The sequence below is a fragment of the Crassostrea angulata genome, chromosome 1 (assembly GCF_025612915.1).
Source record: "Crassostrea angulata isolate pt1a10 chromosome 1, ASM2561291v2, whole genome shotgun sequence".
Classification (NCBI taxonomy): Eukaryota; Metazoa; Mollusca; class Bivalvia; order Ostreida; family Ostreidae; genus Magallana; species Magallana angulata.
This window is the reverse complement of record NC_069111.1, coordinates 38,243,253-38,262,100: the sequence shown is the minus strand read 5'-3', so window position 1 is coordinate 38,262,100 and position 18,848 is coordinate 38,243,253. Positions and strand designations below refer to the sequence as shown.

The following is an 18,848-nucleotide window of genomic DNA, read 5'->3' as shown; positions in this document are numbered from 1 at the left end:
TTTTTCATTCTTTTTTTTAAATAAAATCAAAGCTTTAAATTCAATTTTTGTCGTTTATTAATAGTATCTCGTTGAACTTAATTATGGAAATTTACCATTGTTAAGCATCATGAAAAGAATCTACTTTAGGTTCAGGTTCCTATTACTTGCAAGATTTTTAAAAAACTTTTTGAGCAATATAATCAAGTATATTTATGTTTCGAAACATCACTTAAAACATGTAATTAACAAACATAGAAGAAATAAATTCGGTATTACCTTTTCATATACAAGTGTCTCATTCCTTGGGATAGACCACAAAAGATTTGCAAGATTTGATTAAAGAGTGCACATGTATATGTATATAAACCGTAAAATCATAAATCAATCATTTAAAAAAGTATCTAGCAAAATTTAAAAAAAATGTCTTTCGTCACTTAGTCAAATGATATGCGAAGGTTCAGTTTTAAAGGCATTTATTTTTCATTGACTTGATTTGCAGTATGATAGATAGGCCGTTAGAGGGTATAATACTGAAGATAATATAAGAACGTATTCATGCATGTATCACGGCTTTAAAATGTTATATACAGGGTTTATTTCATTTTCTAAGTGATGGTCAAATATTGAATGCATTGTTGTTAAAAATTATGCATTGTTGCTTTAAAAATACATATTTTATATAGGCATGCGTGTTGCTTGATATTATAATTTTTGAAAGCTTCCTTAAGTCATTTTTGGTTAAGTATATTTTTATTTCTTTAATTTAGATACTTAATGCTAAATAAGGGTAAGGTCAGAAATGAACGACTTTGTTTGATCATTTGTTTTTCAAATGTTTTTCTGTGATAAATATATTAACTGATTTACCATAAGATTAAAGAAAGTACACGCAATCTTTAGATGTATTCTTTTTTTATTTTTAAGGAAATGCAATACATAACCCACGTGAGTGCATGAATCTTCTATTGTAAAAAACCAGTTAATGAAAACAGAAATACAAAGTTAAAAACCAACACATATGTAACAAATATTGTTAAACATCAAGAGATCTTGGAAGAAATAAGATCAGGAAACAAGTACTTCTGATTTAAAAAAAAAAGAAAAAAAAAGCAATACCAAAAGCAACCGTGTCAAATCTATGGCAATAAAAATTTCCTGAAAGACATATCACATCTATGATTTTTTATATACAATTTGGATGTACTTTCTTCTTACGCAAACAAATTTTAAGCATTAAATGGCTATTACATCATCTCCATGAAAGTAGCTGCACGTTATTTTCAGGGTATGCCGTTTTTCCCTAGTCTAATCCAATGAGTGATAATATTCTTATATTTCCATGATTGATAAATTCGACGAGGTGTCAAAATGCAAATGAAAGAAAATCACTGATTGTCCGTTGTCTCCAGATAGCACTACTTGACATGTGTGGGGATTTCTTCTGGCTTTTCTTTTATAACATTCGATGCTAATTTTCATCTCTGAAGATCGAATATTAATTTCCTCAACATATTAGAAAACAATTACTATCTTCAACGCACTGAATCACATACATTTAGATACAATCAGTTTATCTTCTGGAAGAAATGATAGAAAAATGTACTATCTAACGGATTATTTTATGACTTCGGACATAGTTTTCCTTTCAAGCGTACTCATAATTAATTGCCCTATGTTTTTGTTTTGTTTTTCATTTTTTTTTCTCAAAAATAAATTCATTTAAAGATGTATGTGTAAATTTTACATACAGACATAAAACAGAGACGAAACAAATATGGTACAATATGAAATCATTTGAAAAACAAACGCGTGGAAAACAACATCAACAAATGGGAATTTATACAAACGGAAATGTTTCTCTTTAATATGTTACTTTTGTATGCACCTCAAAAATAATGAAATGCATTGATTTGGTTATCAATGACAATAAACTGAATAAAGACATTTTAAATAATTCTCTGGTTGATAATAACTCTATATTTAAAGCAAAGGAATTATGTGTAAGGAAAGATGGGTTAATGATTAACTTCTGAGGTGGTAATGCGACGCAATAGCATATTTTTAAGACATTTTTCATTTTCTCTCTCTATATAGTACAATATTGATATTTCAGTAGATCTGTTTCAAGACATAGATGTCTTGTCGGGGCAACTCTTATTAACATCATATTGATAACGATCGAATAATCATTCTCTTTGATTTATAATTCAGCTGCAATTGTAGCTTATTCATCCTATATCAATTCAAGCTAACTTAGACAAAGATCTACACAACATAGCAAACTGATACATTTTCTGAACTTGATTTTCTTTCGTGCCAAAACGTTTTGAAAGCGGTATTTCCAAACTTTATTTTTATCTCGACAATCAATAGTTTAATGACATTACTCGCGGTCTAGACTTTATTTATGACATATTTAGTTTTTGTGTTCGTAGCTTCAAGTCTGTACAAGACATTTTGGAAATTAGTTTTTATACACTCTTTTATATAGCACGACAAACAAGTAGGAAAGTTGAAGAAAAAATCGTGTTATTACGCAGACATCGTCAATTTAACCCACTTTGAAAAAAATGTATTCAAAGTTAACGTTGGTTGATTTGACGCACTTCAAAAACATTTTTAAAATACGTTGCCACAATCCCTACCATTCTTCTTTATTCATTTGTACATGTTATTGATATTTTGTTTTAAAAAGACTTTTATTATTTCAATTCGATATGCTCAACATGTCTTTGTTTAAAAAAAGCAAACAATTTTCATTCCAAAAACGACATCCAGAATCACATATATTAATAATGTGAAATGAAATGTGATAAATAAATATATCATATTTTTTTAACGTCTTAACACACTCTTTATCAGACGCGACAGGTAATAATGTTAGGCTTCATACACACATTTTTACCTTTGTTGATGCCTACGGCCTTTCTTATATCGGATCATTTCCTACAGCAATACGTACCCCCAATCCTCACATTGTCATTGTAGTTACAATTACACATGTAGTACTCGCATTAAAGTAGGTATATTTGTTACAAATTCAATGTACTATAATTTTCCTGAATTAGAATAAACAAAAATAACCACACAGCATTGCAACTAAACAAGAGAGCATAACTATTACAAGTCAGGCACTTGCATGGAATCTTAGAGAGACAACTCCACACAAACGTGGAGAAGACACTATAGTAGATACAATTTACGAATCAAAATCATTTTGGCGATGATAAATGTGAGAAAGATTGTTCTTTTTCAATCCAACGCCTACACGTTCATCAAGATGCACCAAGTCACATATTCCATGATTGTTCAATAATGTTGACAATCTAATGTTAGGGAAAGAGGCCTTGAATGCTGACAGCCCAATTAGAATGAATAATGATTAAAGCAGGGGACACATTATCAGAGGGTGTCGTCTTGGCCTCAGAAAGCATTCTCGTACAAATTCAATGCAGTGAAAAAAATTAAATCAACCAAAATTTTAAATGGACTGTAATTAGATATTATCTTTAACCAGTGTTGGAATTGTGTCATTATTTTCCGGAAATCTTACTCCAATTGTAGTGTCAAAGTTGTAAAATTTTGGCGAGATGCATGAATATCGTCAAGTAGTGAAACCACTTAAGAGGTTTTTGTAAGATTATCGTTTGATCAATATCTGAGCATCTCTTATTCAGAGTCACCAGTAACTAGGGACAGTTTCGGATAAAGTATAATTTTTGTAAAATTGAGAGTTGCTGTACTTATGAGTGTTGGTAAAATTCATGAATTAATCTTTAATATATTAATGAGTTAGAGGGATGCCTATTGTTGAAATAGACATGCAATATGCAAGCCCCTAATGTAAGTACATGTATAATGTAAGAATCAAAAATAAAATGCGAAACTTGCTGCCATGACTGTAGTGTTGTCTTTACAGAGTGAAATTGCAAGTCACAGACGGGAGGTAAAATATCACGAAAATTAGGCGGATGAGACATAGAAAACTATGTTGAACATATGTTGCCATTTTTCCTGTATATAAGGAGTGAATAAAAGGTATTAGTGTTAAATAGGAACTGAGGAAAGTCTAGTTACAGAATTCCAAAGACACACATCTCCTGGCTACAGTGAATTGTATCAAAAACTGTCCTGTACCACCTAAAAACTTAATTGTAAGGGAAGTCTCTGGTATGGTCCTATTTACTTTGTAGTCTGCTATGTATTAATAAGCTTATATTCAAGAAAAAATGTAATTAACGACTCATTTATTTATTGAATAAATAATTTACCGGATAATTGATGTTATACCGAATACATTTACTATTTTTAACATTGGTTAAATTCGTTGCCTTGCAAAAGTAAAAGTTTTCATTTTGATTTTTAAAGTTGTTTCTTATTCAGTTCTGAGAATTTGTGTAACGGATTCATTTTCATTCAGTTTGGGGAATATTTTGGTTTTTAACATATAATTTAAATACGGTTTTTTTGTATAAATGACTAACAGTAACAATCTTCTCATTTTTAAAAGAACAATTTGATGTTGCGGATTCTTATTCTTATAAGTGTGTTTTTTATGATTCAGAGAAAAAAATCATGTAAAAAGTGGACATTCAGCAAAGACGTGAATTTTTTGTAGAGAAATGATAAAAATAACAGAAATCTTGCTAGGCTGGATGGTCATCAAATTAAGCATCAGATCTATTTCAAAATTTTAAGACGTGATTTGTTATTAAACTATATACATGTTTGTACATTAATTCAATAAATCTCAATGGGAGTGAAATAATTAATTAATAATTTGCATAACTTACCATCCTCCTAATTGCCTTACCTATATTAATGAACCTATTTATTTAGTATATGGTATAAGGTCTTGAAACAACAGGAATTAAAATGCTGAATATGAAGTCATCTTAAGATAGAACTTCTCAAAGGGAGATATTGATGCAATGGAATGAGCTCGTTGCTGTACAAGTTCTAAATGTAGTAAGTTTTATTTATTTTGGAGAAGATTGTAAAAAAAAAATGCATACAATCATACAAAACTAATTTTTTAAAATATATATTATATATATATATATATATATATATATATATATATATATATATATATATATATATATATATTAAATATAAATATATTTTTAAACTCATACATACCAGATTTGGTAAAATATTTTCCTAGCCAGATCTTTCTATGTTACTCATCCCTTTTCTTGTCATACTTTGGACACTGTGTCATTTAACCTTCTTTCTCCAGTAATTACTGATTCCAATGCAGCTACTCCTGTCTTTTTCAGCGGGAAGAAGATTTAATTGACCATTTTGAGGGACATTTCCTCCTTGAGAATTGCTGAATCAAAATCGTATATCACAATCGTAATTGACGTTAACGACTGGTCTGACACACTCACAGAACATTTACATGACTTGCATTGTGGGTAAACTGTTTGTAGACATGTCGTTGATTTTAATTGTTACTGTTAGTTTTAAAGAAAATTTATGTAAGGAATATTGTGAGCAGTATTGAATCCTTTTTTTATAAATTATAACAAATTCGTTTCACTCCAAATTTCTTATCAATTAATTTCTTTTAAAAGAGTAAAAATATTTCAATTGAAAAAGTAAATGATATATTAGTTGTATAATTTCTTATAAATACTACTCTAAATAGAATGACTGTCTACGATATACAATGTACCTTTATGCATAATTTATGTCATTTTGCATCACGATAAAGAAAGTAACTAGTTTGATGAACGATAAAACTCCCACACAATTTGTGACTAATTGTACATCTTGGAAAATTGCCTGATAATAAGATATATTTAGATTCAAGTATGTTCATATTCTCCTTTTTGACTTAAACATAGCGTTAATTTTCGTTTGAAATCTATTTTTGCGCAAAGTGTACTCGCTATATATGTATAATTCATAAAATATAAAAATGCTTGTCTGTGTAAGTGTAATATAGCTTTGGAGAAGGCTTACCAACTGCCTAAACCAGTTATGTAATATATTTACATAATAAAATATTTTCCAATCAATATATCTTTGATCAGTTATGAAATAGACATTACATGTAAGGTGTATTTCAACAGAAAAAAAACCTATATTATAAAGAGGGGTAGCTGTTGAAATACTTAACGTTAAAACAAACGTCATTGAAAATTTGCGAACATAGTATGGTTGCAATTTTGGTTAAGTCGTTCTCTTTTGAATACATTCCAGAATAATCTAGTTTACAAACATTTTGCAACAAATAAATGCTTAAGCATTTTAATTTGTCTGTCTAACAAAGACAAATTCATAATGAGTGTTATTTGTTACGCCAACGCGGGTTATGCATGTTTTCTGCAATGTCGCTACCTTCGTATCCCGCATAAGTTACCAAAGAAAGCATTTCATTGTGTGACGCAGCAACTGTCATCTTTACAATTCATACAATAAGTTACATGTAAATGAATGAAAAAATACAATATAGATCAAACTAAAATTAGCTGAAATATAGCAAATATAATAAGATTTGAACATAAACGAGCCTTACGGAATATCTTTCTAAGATGACATGATTGTAAAGAAATTACCGTAATACTTTCAACTAACAAACGTTGGCGCTCTATCCATAGGCCCTTGTTCGGTCATCTTTTATAGCATTCGTCTCTGGTACTCATTTTGATTGTTTACTTAAGTTTTTATGTATAAGTTTGTCCGGCATATTAATATTTTTTAAACATATCATAGAAAATCAATATGGTCATAATCTTAAAACATATACATGTATGTATATAACATTTCTAAACATAAACTGTGAAATATTTCAATTTAAATTCTCTGTCTGAGTAAACACATTTCTTATTTATTGTAATACGTGGACAAGGACCAGGATAGTGTAAAAAGGACATGCGTCTATTTTGTGATTTTCTTAAAAAACTCTTGAACGAAATACCACAGGTGGTTTTCTCGCGCTGAACAGATTACTTATTCAAAAGAAGACCTTATATATCAAACACGTCTTGTCTGTGGTCCGCATTGCGAGTAAAAAGAAGTCTTTATTAAAAGAATCTTTGGACGACAATGATCTGTTATTTTGGGATTCTAGGAGCCAGCAACAAATAGTGGGCATGAACAACGGGGATATCTTGAGAAATAAAATTAGATGCAATGTAAAGATAAGTACAATGTGACCCAAATTAAGTTCAAGGCTTAGTAAAATGCACGTCTTCAGAAGATAAAAAGATGTTCAAAATGGTTAAAAGCAGGATACCTCTTCGCCCTTGCATAGCCTTTGAAACCAACAAAAACAGTTTGGGATACTAGTACTTTATATATTTTGAAGACATTCATATAAGGATAGCAAGTAAAAAATTAATTAGAGGTAAAAGATTGTTAAAACCATCTGTAAGAAGTGCGGGTAATCAATATTTTCAGTATTGTCTTTCTTCAGTGCAAGAAGGTCCCTAAATGACTTTTTTCGATACCCAGAAAAATTATCTTTTGCTCCTCCATTATCATTTGTCTTAAGGGATTTTAAGTATTGAACAAAATCTTACCTTGACAGTAGGATGCATGAAGAAACATCCAATGAATATTATTTAACACTCATAACAATAAAGACATTGTGCAATAACCAATGAATGGAGTTAAAGAACAATCAGCACATTCTAATATTACTTCTAATATGGTTTAATATTTTTCAAAAATTCTTCATTATCCCCATGAAACATGAAATATGATAGTGTGTATAATCATTGATATATATCACATCACAGAATGTTCTAGCGTGGTATTAATGACCAATAAAGTCAATTAATTTTAACGAGTATAGATTAAGTTTTGTGAATTCTTTATCCCTAGATTCCTATTCTGTACGGCAGGGTTGATTAATTTGGGGCAGAAAGAATGTCCGAGAGATACATACGGTCTATGATTAATTGTGTTGCATCACCTTTCCTCTTTTGATAGACGTTATCCAAATAATGGAGTGTTCAGAAGAAGAATTTCGCTGTGTATATGTCGCAGACATTACGTAGTCAAACCTGGATATATTTACACAAAGGTCCTTTAATTCGCATACCTCTAAAGATCTACTCTCACTTTTTAATTGAGTTACCTATCAACCCTACTTTTCCTGCCTGTCAAATTCCATCTCACCTGGCAAATCACCTGGGTTCATGCCACGTCTATATCTGTCGTTTTGACCAGCTTACCTATAAACAATTGGAATCTAAGTGATCAAATCAATTTGGTTAGCACTTAGCAGGAAGGGTTAAAAGATAACGGTCCCAAATAGTCAAATTGATGAATTTGATGACCTTTTATTTAGATGTGCACCACTGAGATGTAAGATTGTTCAGGTTGGTGGAGAAGTGCATGTCCGCAGAGGAAAACATGACCATTAAGATCCACTTGCAACAGGTGCCCGGGTTGCTACCTTCACTAGGGAAACATAATGAGTAACAGACGACAGACATGGCGTGTTGCTTCTGCTCTTTTCGACGAATGAAAACGACATTTCTACTTTTGAATACAATACTCTGGGTAAGACATTTCCTTAACATATTGATTAATAAATTTTAATTTCAATATTGCAATTCCTCTGAAACATTTACATAACTATCATAGATCCATATTTTTTTCCTATGTTTTTTAATCAAAATGTTTATTATGACATGTAACATAATTATTATATTTTCAAATTAATGTTATATCACAAGAATAATTTTTTGGCCTTTTTAACATTTATCATTTCCAATTTGTTTTTTATTTTTAATACCAATTTTATAAAATTATGAAATAATCACGGAGCAGGATACCTTTTTTAAGTATGCGTAAAGAATCTATTCGATCAGATCTGTATGAACATCTACTCCATAAACATTTTTTTAATATCATCAACTTAGAATAAAACACTTTAAGAGTGTATTATTGTAAGTGTTTATCAGCACTACATAGCTAAAGGTATATTTATCCACTAGAAATAAAGAAAATAGTTAGATTAATGTTTGTTCCCACGGGTAGGTTTTATGGATCAAATGTATATTTCAGAATCCCCTATGAGAATTAGGTAACATTTATATTTTGTTATTACAACCTTCTCGGGGAAAAAATCAATTGTTTGTCTTTGTATAAAAAGACCGAGGGCCTTGGTCAGAGCAAACCTCGACCTTTGTTCTCGGGTCCCGTAGTGAGGTAAAGTTAACATTTTTAAAATAGAAGTTGTTTTGCACTATTAATCACATAATGTCTCAAAGATCTGAGAAACAAATTAGATCAATCAAAACAAACGCCCAAACGGGGATAAAGTTGATGATATATAAAAGGACCGTTATGTGCGCTACTCGGTGCACTGTTTTGATAGTTACAACCACGATGTCATTTCAAACGGAAGGAGGCAACGTTAACTCCTACAGCCCAATGATTAATACAGCTTGCATTATCCACTTTTATTTTCAATAATTTTAATCAAAAAAGAAAAAAAAATTGGTTTGGTATTTTAAATCTTCAAAAAGTAAAACTAATACCTTAGATGAGGAGATAATAGTCGGATAATGGTTCTTTATTTCTTTTAGAATCTAAATTCGAGATCTGTTCCTTTGAAATGAGCATTAGAAAAATCTTTTTATATTAATAACCTTTACCAAATCGATTCATTCAGGTGGATCATTCTGTACTTATTTAGTTCAAATCATTAAAATGCAAACAATATATAATGATGTTATTAATTGTGTGTCTCCTAAATCACAAATAAAATTTTGATTTTATTTAGTTTAGCAACGTTTTAACTAAGGTATATTCTTCAATTTTAATTGAAAAAAACAATCCATACATTGTTGTAACCTGAAGACAACCATAGCAAAACATTCATTATAAGGTCATTATTATTATTGCGCCTGTTGTTCATAACTTTTTGTACCATAGCATTGACCATCAATTATTTTATTTTCTTTTACAGTTTGCTGGGCCAGCCTTACTTGGGGTTTCCATCTGGCAGTACATCAAATTAATGTCCTACGATCCCGTTTTAGAAATCTCTAAATTTGAAATCCCAGTCATCATCTACATAACAGCTGGTATCGCCTCTACGTTTAACGGGATTATTGGATGTGTTGGAGGGGTCAACGGGCGAAAGGGAGCTATATTACTGGTAACTCATCAGAAAAAAAATTGTGTCAATTATGATTAAGCAAAGGTTAATGTTTATTGCTTTCAAATCTCCAAATGAATGACGTTCACTGGGATATGCGTGACTTTTTCCTTCCTTCCACTTGGTTTTTGCAGTTTCTGTTTTTCATCGTGGTGATTTTTGGCGCAGAGGTGTATGCCAGCGTGGAATTGTTTAGATTTTACGATGAGGTGAGGAATCACATTAACTACACAGATCTGTAACTTAAGGTTATTAATACGTGGTAATAATCACGTCCGATCGAAAGATTATTGTGCATTTGCGATTAATGTCTGAAATGACCTTTGGGCTTGTTTATTAAGCGACATTCAGATTTGATAATGGACGAAGAATCATCAACGACAAATATATATATATATATTGAAAAGTGGAATAAGCAATCTCATTCCGTGATTTTCGTGATAGTCTGTTGCAATATAGCATGCACTGCTTGTAGTTCTTGACAATTCGCATCCGTTGATGAATTGCAGACATTGTGCATACTAATGAAGGACAGAGTTAAAGTGAAATTTAGAAAAGACAAACCAATTTGAATGTACGCTAGTATTTCTTTTTCGTTGTACTGCATCATTCGATAGAAACAAAGCGAAATATTTTTTAAAAAAGTTTAATTTATCATTAAAGCAATTAATTCACAATTTCGGATTTTTGTCAAAACAATATAAGTTATTCCCATCATGATTATTCCAAGTTTTATTTTAGAATCCATTTATTTTTTTTTCTAGAAGACGTATGATACAGTTTATCTGATGATAGGGCGTATGCTTCACTCGGAAATTAAAACAGTTTCCCTATCATCTAAGTCATTGAATAGGATTTAGTCAAAAAACTTATCTCCAGAATGGGACATTGAATACCAGATTTAGAGGCAGAGTAATATTTAATTGCTTGTAAGGAAATCTCTTGGAAAAATACGCCTCTTTATCTAATTTAGTATTCTGTGATAGCTCGGGATAATGAGACATGGACTGAATGTGTCTCCATTTTTATTTGACTCCATGCCCTGTGTTTTGGTACAACACCCGCCATTAGTATAAGATGACTTCTCTTGGGGTGAGGTCAAGTCACATCCGATAGGTATAACGCCAAACAACCTTGTGGTTGTAGTCAACGTTTTCGCTGCACTTGGTGAAAATGTTATCGTTACACAGAAATCCATCTCTCTATTGAAACAAATTTCCAAAGCTTATTTCGAAATTTTAGACTTAACGAAAACTGTAACCTGCAGCAAGGTGAATACGTGAATAACAATCCATATTTCTGAACATATGCTACTGTCAATGTAGTCTAATATTTCATAGATAAGTACCTTAAAAAAACACATTACAGAAAGCTATTTCATAAGCTATTTCATAACTTTTGCAGGTACCAGGGTATATCCATGGAAGGGTAGTGAAGTTTACTCATGATTATTACTTCCATTCTGCAAGTCAAAAACAGCTTGACAATTTACAGCTTGAGGTATGTTATGTTTTAATTAAGAATATCTCAGAGGACCTCCAAACAAGTAATTCATCAGAATTATTTCAAATTAAACATAATACTAATTCAATTTTTGATTGGAGATTATAGTCAGACATTGGTTCTAGATTCTAAGTGAATGTATCAGCGCGAACTATTAGATATCGCCTAAAAGGACATAACTGACACTAGTTAAGGGCCGAAAACTTCAAACAAATTGCACGGTATCAGTTCAGAGAGAGAATCGCCCATTACATATAAACACGTTGCGATAACATGGCGGGTACAAAGAGACGCGGCGATGTAGCTTCTTTAATCTTCATTTACCTTTGACCTCCATCAGATTTGTACACCGTTACTTTAATAGACTATGCTCTGATTCATCACGAGAATAAAAAAAATTCTAAAAAAAAAACACAACTCGCCATAATGACAAAGGATAGAAACAGAATGGTCAATATGGCTTAGAACTGCCATTGTGTTATCCACACTCTTCAAGTTGTCGATCACAAAGTAGAAAATGAACCCTGACTCATAATTCAAAGTGCAATATGAGGGGTACAAAGCTCCAAGTCCAAATTTAAGTGAATTTATACTTTAAAATAAAACTAAAGTGGAAATTCACAGCTTCATAGTCACAGGACATTAAAAGACTTGAAGCCATTTCGTTAACATAATTGTAACAGTGGTTGTTGAACAGTACGAAAGATTTTTTGTAATTTTTCTCATTTAAATATGATTGCGTGACAATGATTTAATACCATAAGGAAAAAATATTTTAAAACAGTCGTTAAAACGTTATGAAATAAATGTATTGAAACAAATATTGCGCAGCTAATTGCAATTATCTCACAAGCAACCAACAAGTGTAATTATGATTAAGATATGTCATGGAAAAAGAAAAATATCTGTCTAGACAGCCCAGTCCTCGGAGTTTGATTAAAGCTAGGGATACAGGTTGCTTTTATAAAACAGAGTAAAACGCAATATGAAATAGGGCGGTGGTATATTTGGCAACACAATAAGGGGATTATGTCTCCTCGGTTATGCAAATATAACATGGAAAAATATTAATTATTCTAACAATTCTGTTCTTTGTTCCATGACAGGGCAAGGGTTTATCGGGCCTGCTGACTTGCACTTCGGTTTCAATGATGACAGTGGTTTCGGCTTATAAAACGATTTAACATAGAGTACATGTGACCACTCAATTTCCACTTTCAGTTTTCACCACCCATGAATTGCGATTGTTTCTGGCCATCTGAAACTAAACGTTAATTATCGATTATCACGACAATGCTGAAGTTCATATATGAATTTATTTTTTTTCCAAAGTTTATAATTTTCCCAAGGTACGTTGCCACAAGGTCTGCATCAGTCCCCCCTTCCCTGAACTTTGTCACACAGCCCAGATGACATATAACGGAAACAAATAGGTAGCTACGGTGCATGTTAGATTTTATAACATATTTTGAAAACATCTCATCTGAAAAAATGACAAGAATAGATACATTTGCATTTGGGGTTTCAAATCCCGTGCCTCACGGTTTAATGGAAGTATGTAGAAAATCATAACATATGCAATATATGTAGCATGCTACAATTTCGTGACACTCCAATTAAAAATCATATGGTTTACTTGAAATGTATGTATTCCGGATACCTATATTCAATTTAATATTATTTTAAAAAAGGATAAGAACATATTAACAGTTATTTACAATTAATGAGAGAAGGCATTCTTGATTCTTTTTGTTAGACAACATAATTTTTTGTCGTTTTACGTACAATCAAGTTTTCAATACATGCATAAATTTAATTAACTTGTAGCCTCGATCCCTTTATTAACAAGATCTTAACCTTAAGAGCAACAGTAAATTACATGTACAGCAGTTTTTCAGAGAAAATCTTTGAGAAAAAAAATTCTTCGTAATATGCGGTCCAGACCAACATCTTAATTTTGGTTTTGACATGGATATAATACGTTGTTTAACATTCAGCTCAGAGGAAAAATCACCCCACTGTACTTTTGTCGAACATACATAAACTGTTGTTTTGCCTCGGACTAGAATGTCTCGACGTCATTGGATGAATCGCGTCACGTGATTGCCTTATACATTTCTTTACATGGCGGGCGTAAAAAAAAAAGCTGGTATTTTTTTCATAAATTATCCGAAATCAAAATCCTAGCAATATGCACATAATTTTTAAGCCCCAAAATATTCAGAGTGACCCCCGCCCCCCCCCCCCCCCTTTGCCCGTGACGTAATAAAACGATCCTATATATAATGGCATCCAGGTTTGCACAGACGACTGACGAGAAAGGTACAAAATTAGAGAATAAGCCTATGAATTTAAGGAGGCCGACTTTAGTTTGCATTGCGCATGTTTTTGCGCATTCTAATATAATACAGTTGATTTATACTTCTTATGAATTTTTTTCAATGTCATTTATAAAATTGAACACAATAAACAAAATACAGATAAAAATATTTAGATTGTTAAAGGAAATTTTTATTTTTAACACGATTTTTACGTTGTGCGGTAGGTGAGCATTGTCATTGCGCTTTTATGACGTTATGATAAAATGAAGCTTTGTAGGAGTACGTTATAAGAAATAACATAAAAGAAAAAGTAAAAATTGTACGCTGTTGAAATTTTATATTCAGAATGATGCTATCCTCGAGGATATTTTCTTCATTTTTGGAATGAATCCATTGTACCAATCATCATTCGTGATGATCCAAATATATAGCAAAGTTTGGTGCATTTGAATATTTTGAGATGGCCCCCACTAAAAACCAGACGGTAGAATTTTGTGTTTTTTACATATAAGGTAGGAAATGATATTACTAATCATATATAACAATTTGAGAAAAAAAGCTATTGTAATATTTTTTTAAAAACTGCTTTGATGTGCGGAAAATGACAGTTTCCTATATATTCCTATAGTAAATGTACCTCTATTTTGAGATGGTCCCTAAAAAGAACCAGACGGTCGATTTTCATGAACCTTCGCAAATAAACTAGAGTTGGTTTAAATTACATATTGTTAAAAAATAAAGAGTTATGCTATTGTAGTTTTTCCGCAAAAAAACCCAAATCGCCCTCCTTAATTGTTATATATTATCTTTTGTTGTTTTCATATCAAACTTTAGGTCCTCGACAAAATATTATAACACTTATTAGGTTTGTTACTGACTGTTTAGAGAAATTTGTGGGTCGGTTAAGTCCATGGGGGTCGGTTAAGTCCATAGAAGGCTCGGCTCCGCTTCGCCTTCTATGGACTTTACCGACCCCACAAATTTCTCTAAACAGTCAGTAACAAACCTAATAAGTAATATTATCTGAATCAAGTAACTTACTGATGACAGATGCTCGAATTAGCTTTTTCCGTAGCTGTGATTTAGGGACTCTGTAATCAGGATCATACAACGATAATGAAGTGAACAAAATGATCACACTGTACTTGCAGTTGAAAAATAACATTGCCGCTAAAGATGACTACTAGGTTTGGCATCGCGTGATATGCCAATGCGTTATTCAAATCTGCCATTGAAGATAGTTAAATATTCGCACCGACATCCGTCTACATAGCAATAAATAAATATATCCTTCACTTGGGTTATTATGCAATCAATACCCCGTCTAGTTATTTTATGTACTAAAACATACAAAGCTTGTTTAATTTTCGTTATCGGAAATATTTGATAAAATAAGAGACCCATCAGTCGCCGGGAAACAATATCTAATGACTCATTAGTAGCTAGCTTCACTAGGGGTATACTGTAAATTACTTATTATCATTATTTATACTTTACCCGTGTCTCTGGAAACCAATAACTCGTCATAACGTGTGGTATGGTTATTAGTGTTCGATTAGATTTAAGTCACGTGATCTAAATGTATAAATAGAATGGCCATGCGGTAGCGCAGCACACTAAGCTTGCTCGCTAGAAACGTTATAAAGAGAATGGTGAACGATTTTGACTTAAGCGATACTGAATTAAATTATCAATACTTGGTTGATTATAATCTTGTATAACTTGCATTGTGTTTGTAATAGAAGAAAGCGCTAGCGAGCAGCGTTCTTTAGTAATTCGTGTTTTTGTTAATATTCATTTAGAACTTATTGTTTATATGCGAACGAATAAAGTGAGGGAGAATATGAAAATAAATGTGTTTTTTCGCCTTCTGATTATTTTTCCGAACAATTTTTAAGAAAATCCAATTTTAATTTTATAGATACTTACAAAATTGATGTAACCGAATCGCAGTCTAACCAATATTCAAATCAATTTGTCAGCATCACTTGAAATACGTTTCCGTGATCTTTTAAATCTGCATTCAAACGCATTAATTATATCGAGTATAGAATGTGACAACTCTTATTCTACCGGAAAAGTTGGATTAACAGACCGTTCAGCTGCTGCAACAGTTCCATACATCAAGTAATTAGAGAGTGTAAATTCACGTGGGAGAGAAATTTAGTACCAAATTGAATTCTAAAAATGGAGTCTGATGTGACCTACACATTTGACCAAGAAACTTTGTCGCGGCACATTGGAGAGGGAAAATATGATCTGGACGAGCAGACAGACGGACAGATCATTAAAGGGCGCGACAGAGATTCTTTTATCTAATATTTTGATGATAAACGCTATAAGTTAGGCTGAAACTGTACAATATTTACAAATCCAATCAAATGTAAAAGGCGATGGCGCCCTTACAAGGAAAATTATAATTCTGAAGGGGTGTCATATATCTTTGTTGATTTTAGAAAAAAAACAATAAAGAAAAGTACATTCTAAAGTACTCGTAGATTGATATTAAGTTAAACGTCTTCAGTAAATATAATATACTAGTATATATCACAACTTTTCAGATGCAGTGCTGTGGAAGCACTAATACTACAAATTGGGTCGATGGAAAAATACCACATACCTGTTTTCAAAAATCCATCACAAATAATTATACGCATGATACAATTCATAATCAAGTAAGTGGCACCATTCAACGTATTTTTGATAAACTTATAATGCTGATAATGCAAAACTTTCAAATTTTTAAAGACGAATTTAATAGTCTCTATATATAACGACACATGATTGTATTTCAAAGGAGTGCAGCGAGGTGTTGGAGGAATGGACCAAAGAAAATCTCCTTATCATTGGTTGGGGAGGATTTTCGTTTTCCGTCGTTCAAGTAAGTATATAGTTACGGTAACCGGAAGCTTTGTCTATATAATCCGGTAGTCCTGTCTGTATATACCGGTAGATCTGTATGTCTTCACCAAAGCCTCGGGCAAATAAAAAATGATTCAAAATTAAAGATTGTTTAAAAAATTACCGGAAATATCGGCCATTAGCACGTATGAAAAATCGACTGGAGACAAAAGTCGAGGTCAATATCTTACACAACAATTTTGGTCATATCACGTCTGGTCTTGACGAGAGGAAAAAACTAAGCCTTGATCTATTGATGGCAAGTCTACCATGCAGACATTTGTTCGATCCTACAGCTTTCAGTTTCAAGAGGAGCTTTCCATTTTTAAAATTAGATTACATGTATAACGATACACTTAAAATTGACTTACAAGTCACATGTACTAATAATACATGTGGATATCAAGTAATATTTGCATTTCCATTGTTATTTCCCACTGTAAGCCCATACGGAGGAGCTGCAATTATTTCTCTATAATCGCAATTGCTCTGTCAGTATACTATGACGTCATAAAGGTGTAACGTTATATATACTTTTCCATGACGATATAGATTTAAACCACTATACGATACATCATGTGTTTTTCTCCAACTCGATTAAAATTGACGTATTTACATGTAATATTAAAACATGTTTTTGATAACATTTTAAAGGAATTACTGTTATAACATATCATTGATTCTGTTAACAAATCTATGTGAATTAAAAAGATACATTACAGTCTGAATGTTTACTTTTGATGTAATAGCTAAATGTCAGGTCCAGGCTAATATAGGGTATTTGCGAGTGGTAAAATGCAAATATAAGTAATAAACAACGATTATTTAGTGAACATGGCGTTATGAATAGCAACTGCTCTGCTGGCATATTTTCCATGATGAGCTAGCGCGCATCATGGAATATGCCAACAGAGCAATTGCTATTCATAACGCCATGTTCACTAAATAATGTTGTTTATTTCTTAATTAAACACAGTGCTTACAGCTCGAGGAAGCATCTACAAGACAAATAGTCAATGCACTCGATAGTTATGATACAAAAATGCACCAATTTTCATAAGATGACCGTATGCATTTATTTTTAATCGATATATAAAAAAGATCTCTCATCACTGCAGTCATCCAATCTTCGCTCCTCTGTGGTATCCAAGCTTGAATATTTGTTAAGTCAGCAAGTGCAATATAAATCGCTCTGGATATATTTGTCACATAATGCAAGACAAAGGGCTATGTATGAAAAGGGAAAGAGTGCAGTGCAATCGGAGATGTCAAGAAATAGATTACAAACACGAGAAATATTACCGTTTGGCAATATATTGATACACGAAATGATTACATTTTACTTTAAAATATGGGTTGATAATTCTTTTTTCAGGTTTTTGGGATAGTCCTGTCATCTTGTTTTTACTACACATTACGCAATGAATTTGGATGACAGCAGAAACGGATATGACGACACAACTCGAGACGCTATCAGCTAATACACTTGGAATCTCAAACTCATATGTTTTCACGAATACAAACATTTATTAAAGAGGAACGTAGTGAAATTCAGTAGATAAACCCGAATTAATTATCTCGGTATGATGATACGTGTACATGTACATGATGCATCTACATGATTGTATATAGTGAGCTAATGAACATGTACTATAAAGGGAGCAAATATTGCTGTTCTCATTGTGATGTACATAATCATACATGGTTTCAATTGAACTAGAGGAAGATATAAGTTTAATGAAAATACGAAAAGAACACTAGAATGGTACGATTAGTAATTTTTTATACATTGAACGGTTAAATAACATACTTCATATGAATGTTACAACTATGTGATATAGATTAACAGCGAGATATTTGTACATACATGTTTTAACTTGTGCTGAAACTACTATGATATAATGCCATGTTCAATATGTCGCATACTTTCGTTAATAAAAACTTAACAATGTCTTGAATTTGATGTTTGTGTATGTGTGTGCACATTCATGTAATTATTTACACAGCATAGT

At 31.8% G+C, this 18,848-nt stretch overlaps 1 protein-coding gene across 2 annotated transcripts; it reads left to right on the top strand.

The window, feature by feature from the left end:
* Positions 1-8,197: 8,197 nt before the first annotated feature.
* On the top strand, positions 8,198-18,794 carry LOC128155630 (CD151 antigen-like). 2 transcript variants are annotated; one of them, XM_052817444.1, is made up of 7 exons: positions 8,203-8,505; positions 9,920-10,111; positions 10,246-10,320; positions 11,516-11,611; positions 16,497-16,610; positions 16,733-16,816; positions 18,212-18,794. In XM_052817444.1, the coding sequence occupies exons 1-7, from the start codon at positions 8,437-8,439 to the stop codon at positions 18,269-18,271; spliced, it is 690 nt and encodes a 229-aa protein (XP_052673404.1). In that variant the 5' UTR covers positions 8,203-8,436; the 3' UTR covers positions 18,272-18,794. The 2 variants fall into 2 exon arrangements, with proteins under 2 accessions (XP_052673411.1, XP_052673404.1); XM_052817451.1 differs by lacking the exon at positions 16,497-16,610 and having other exon boundaries at positions 8,198-8,505.
* The last annotated feature ends 54 nt before the right edge of the window (positions 18,795-18,848 follow it).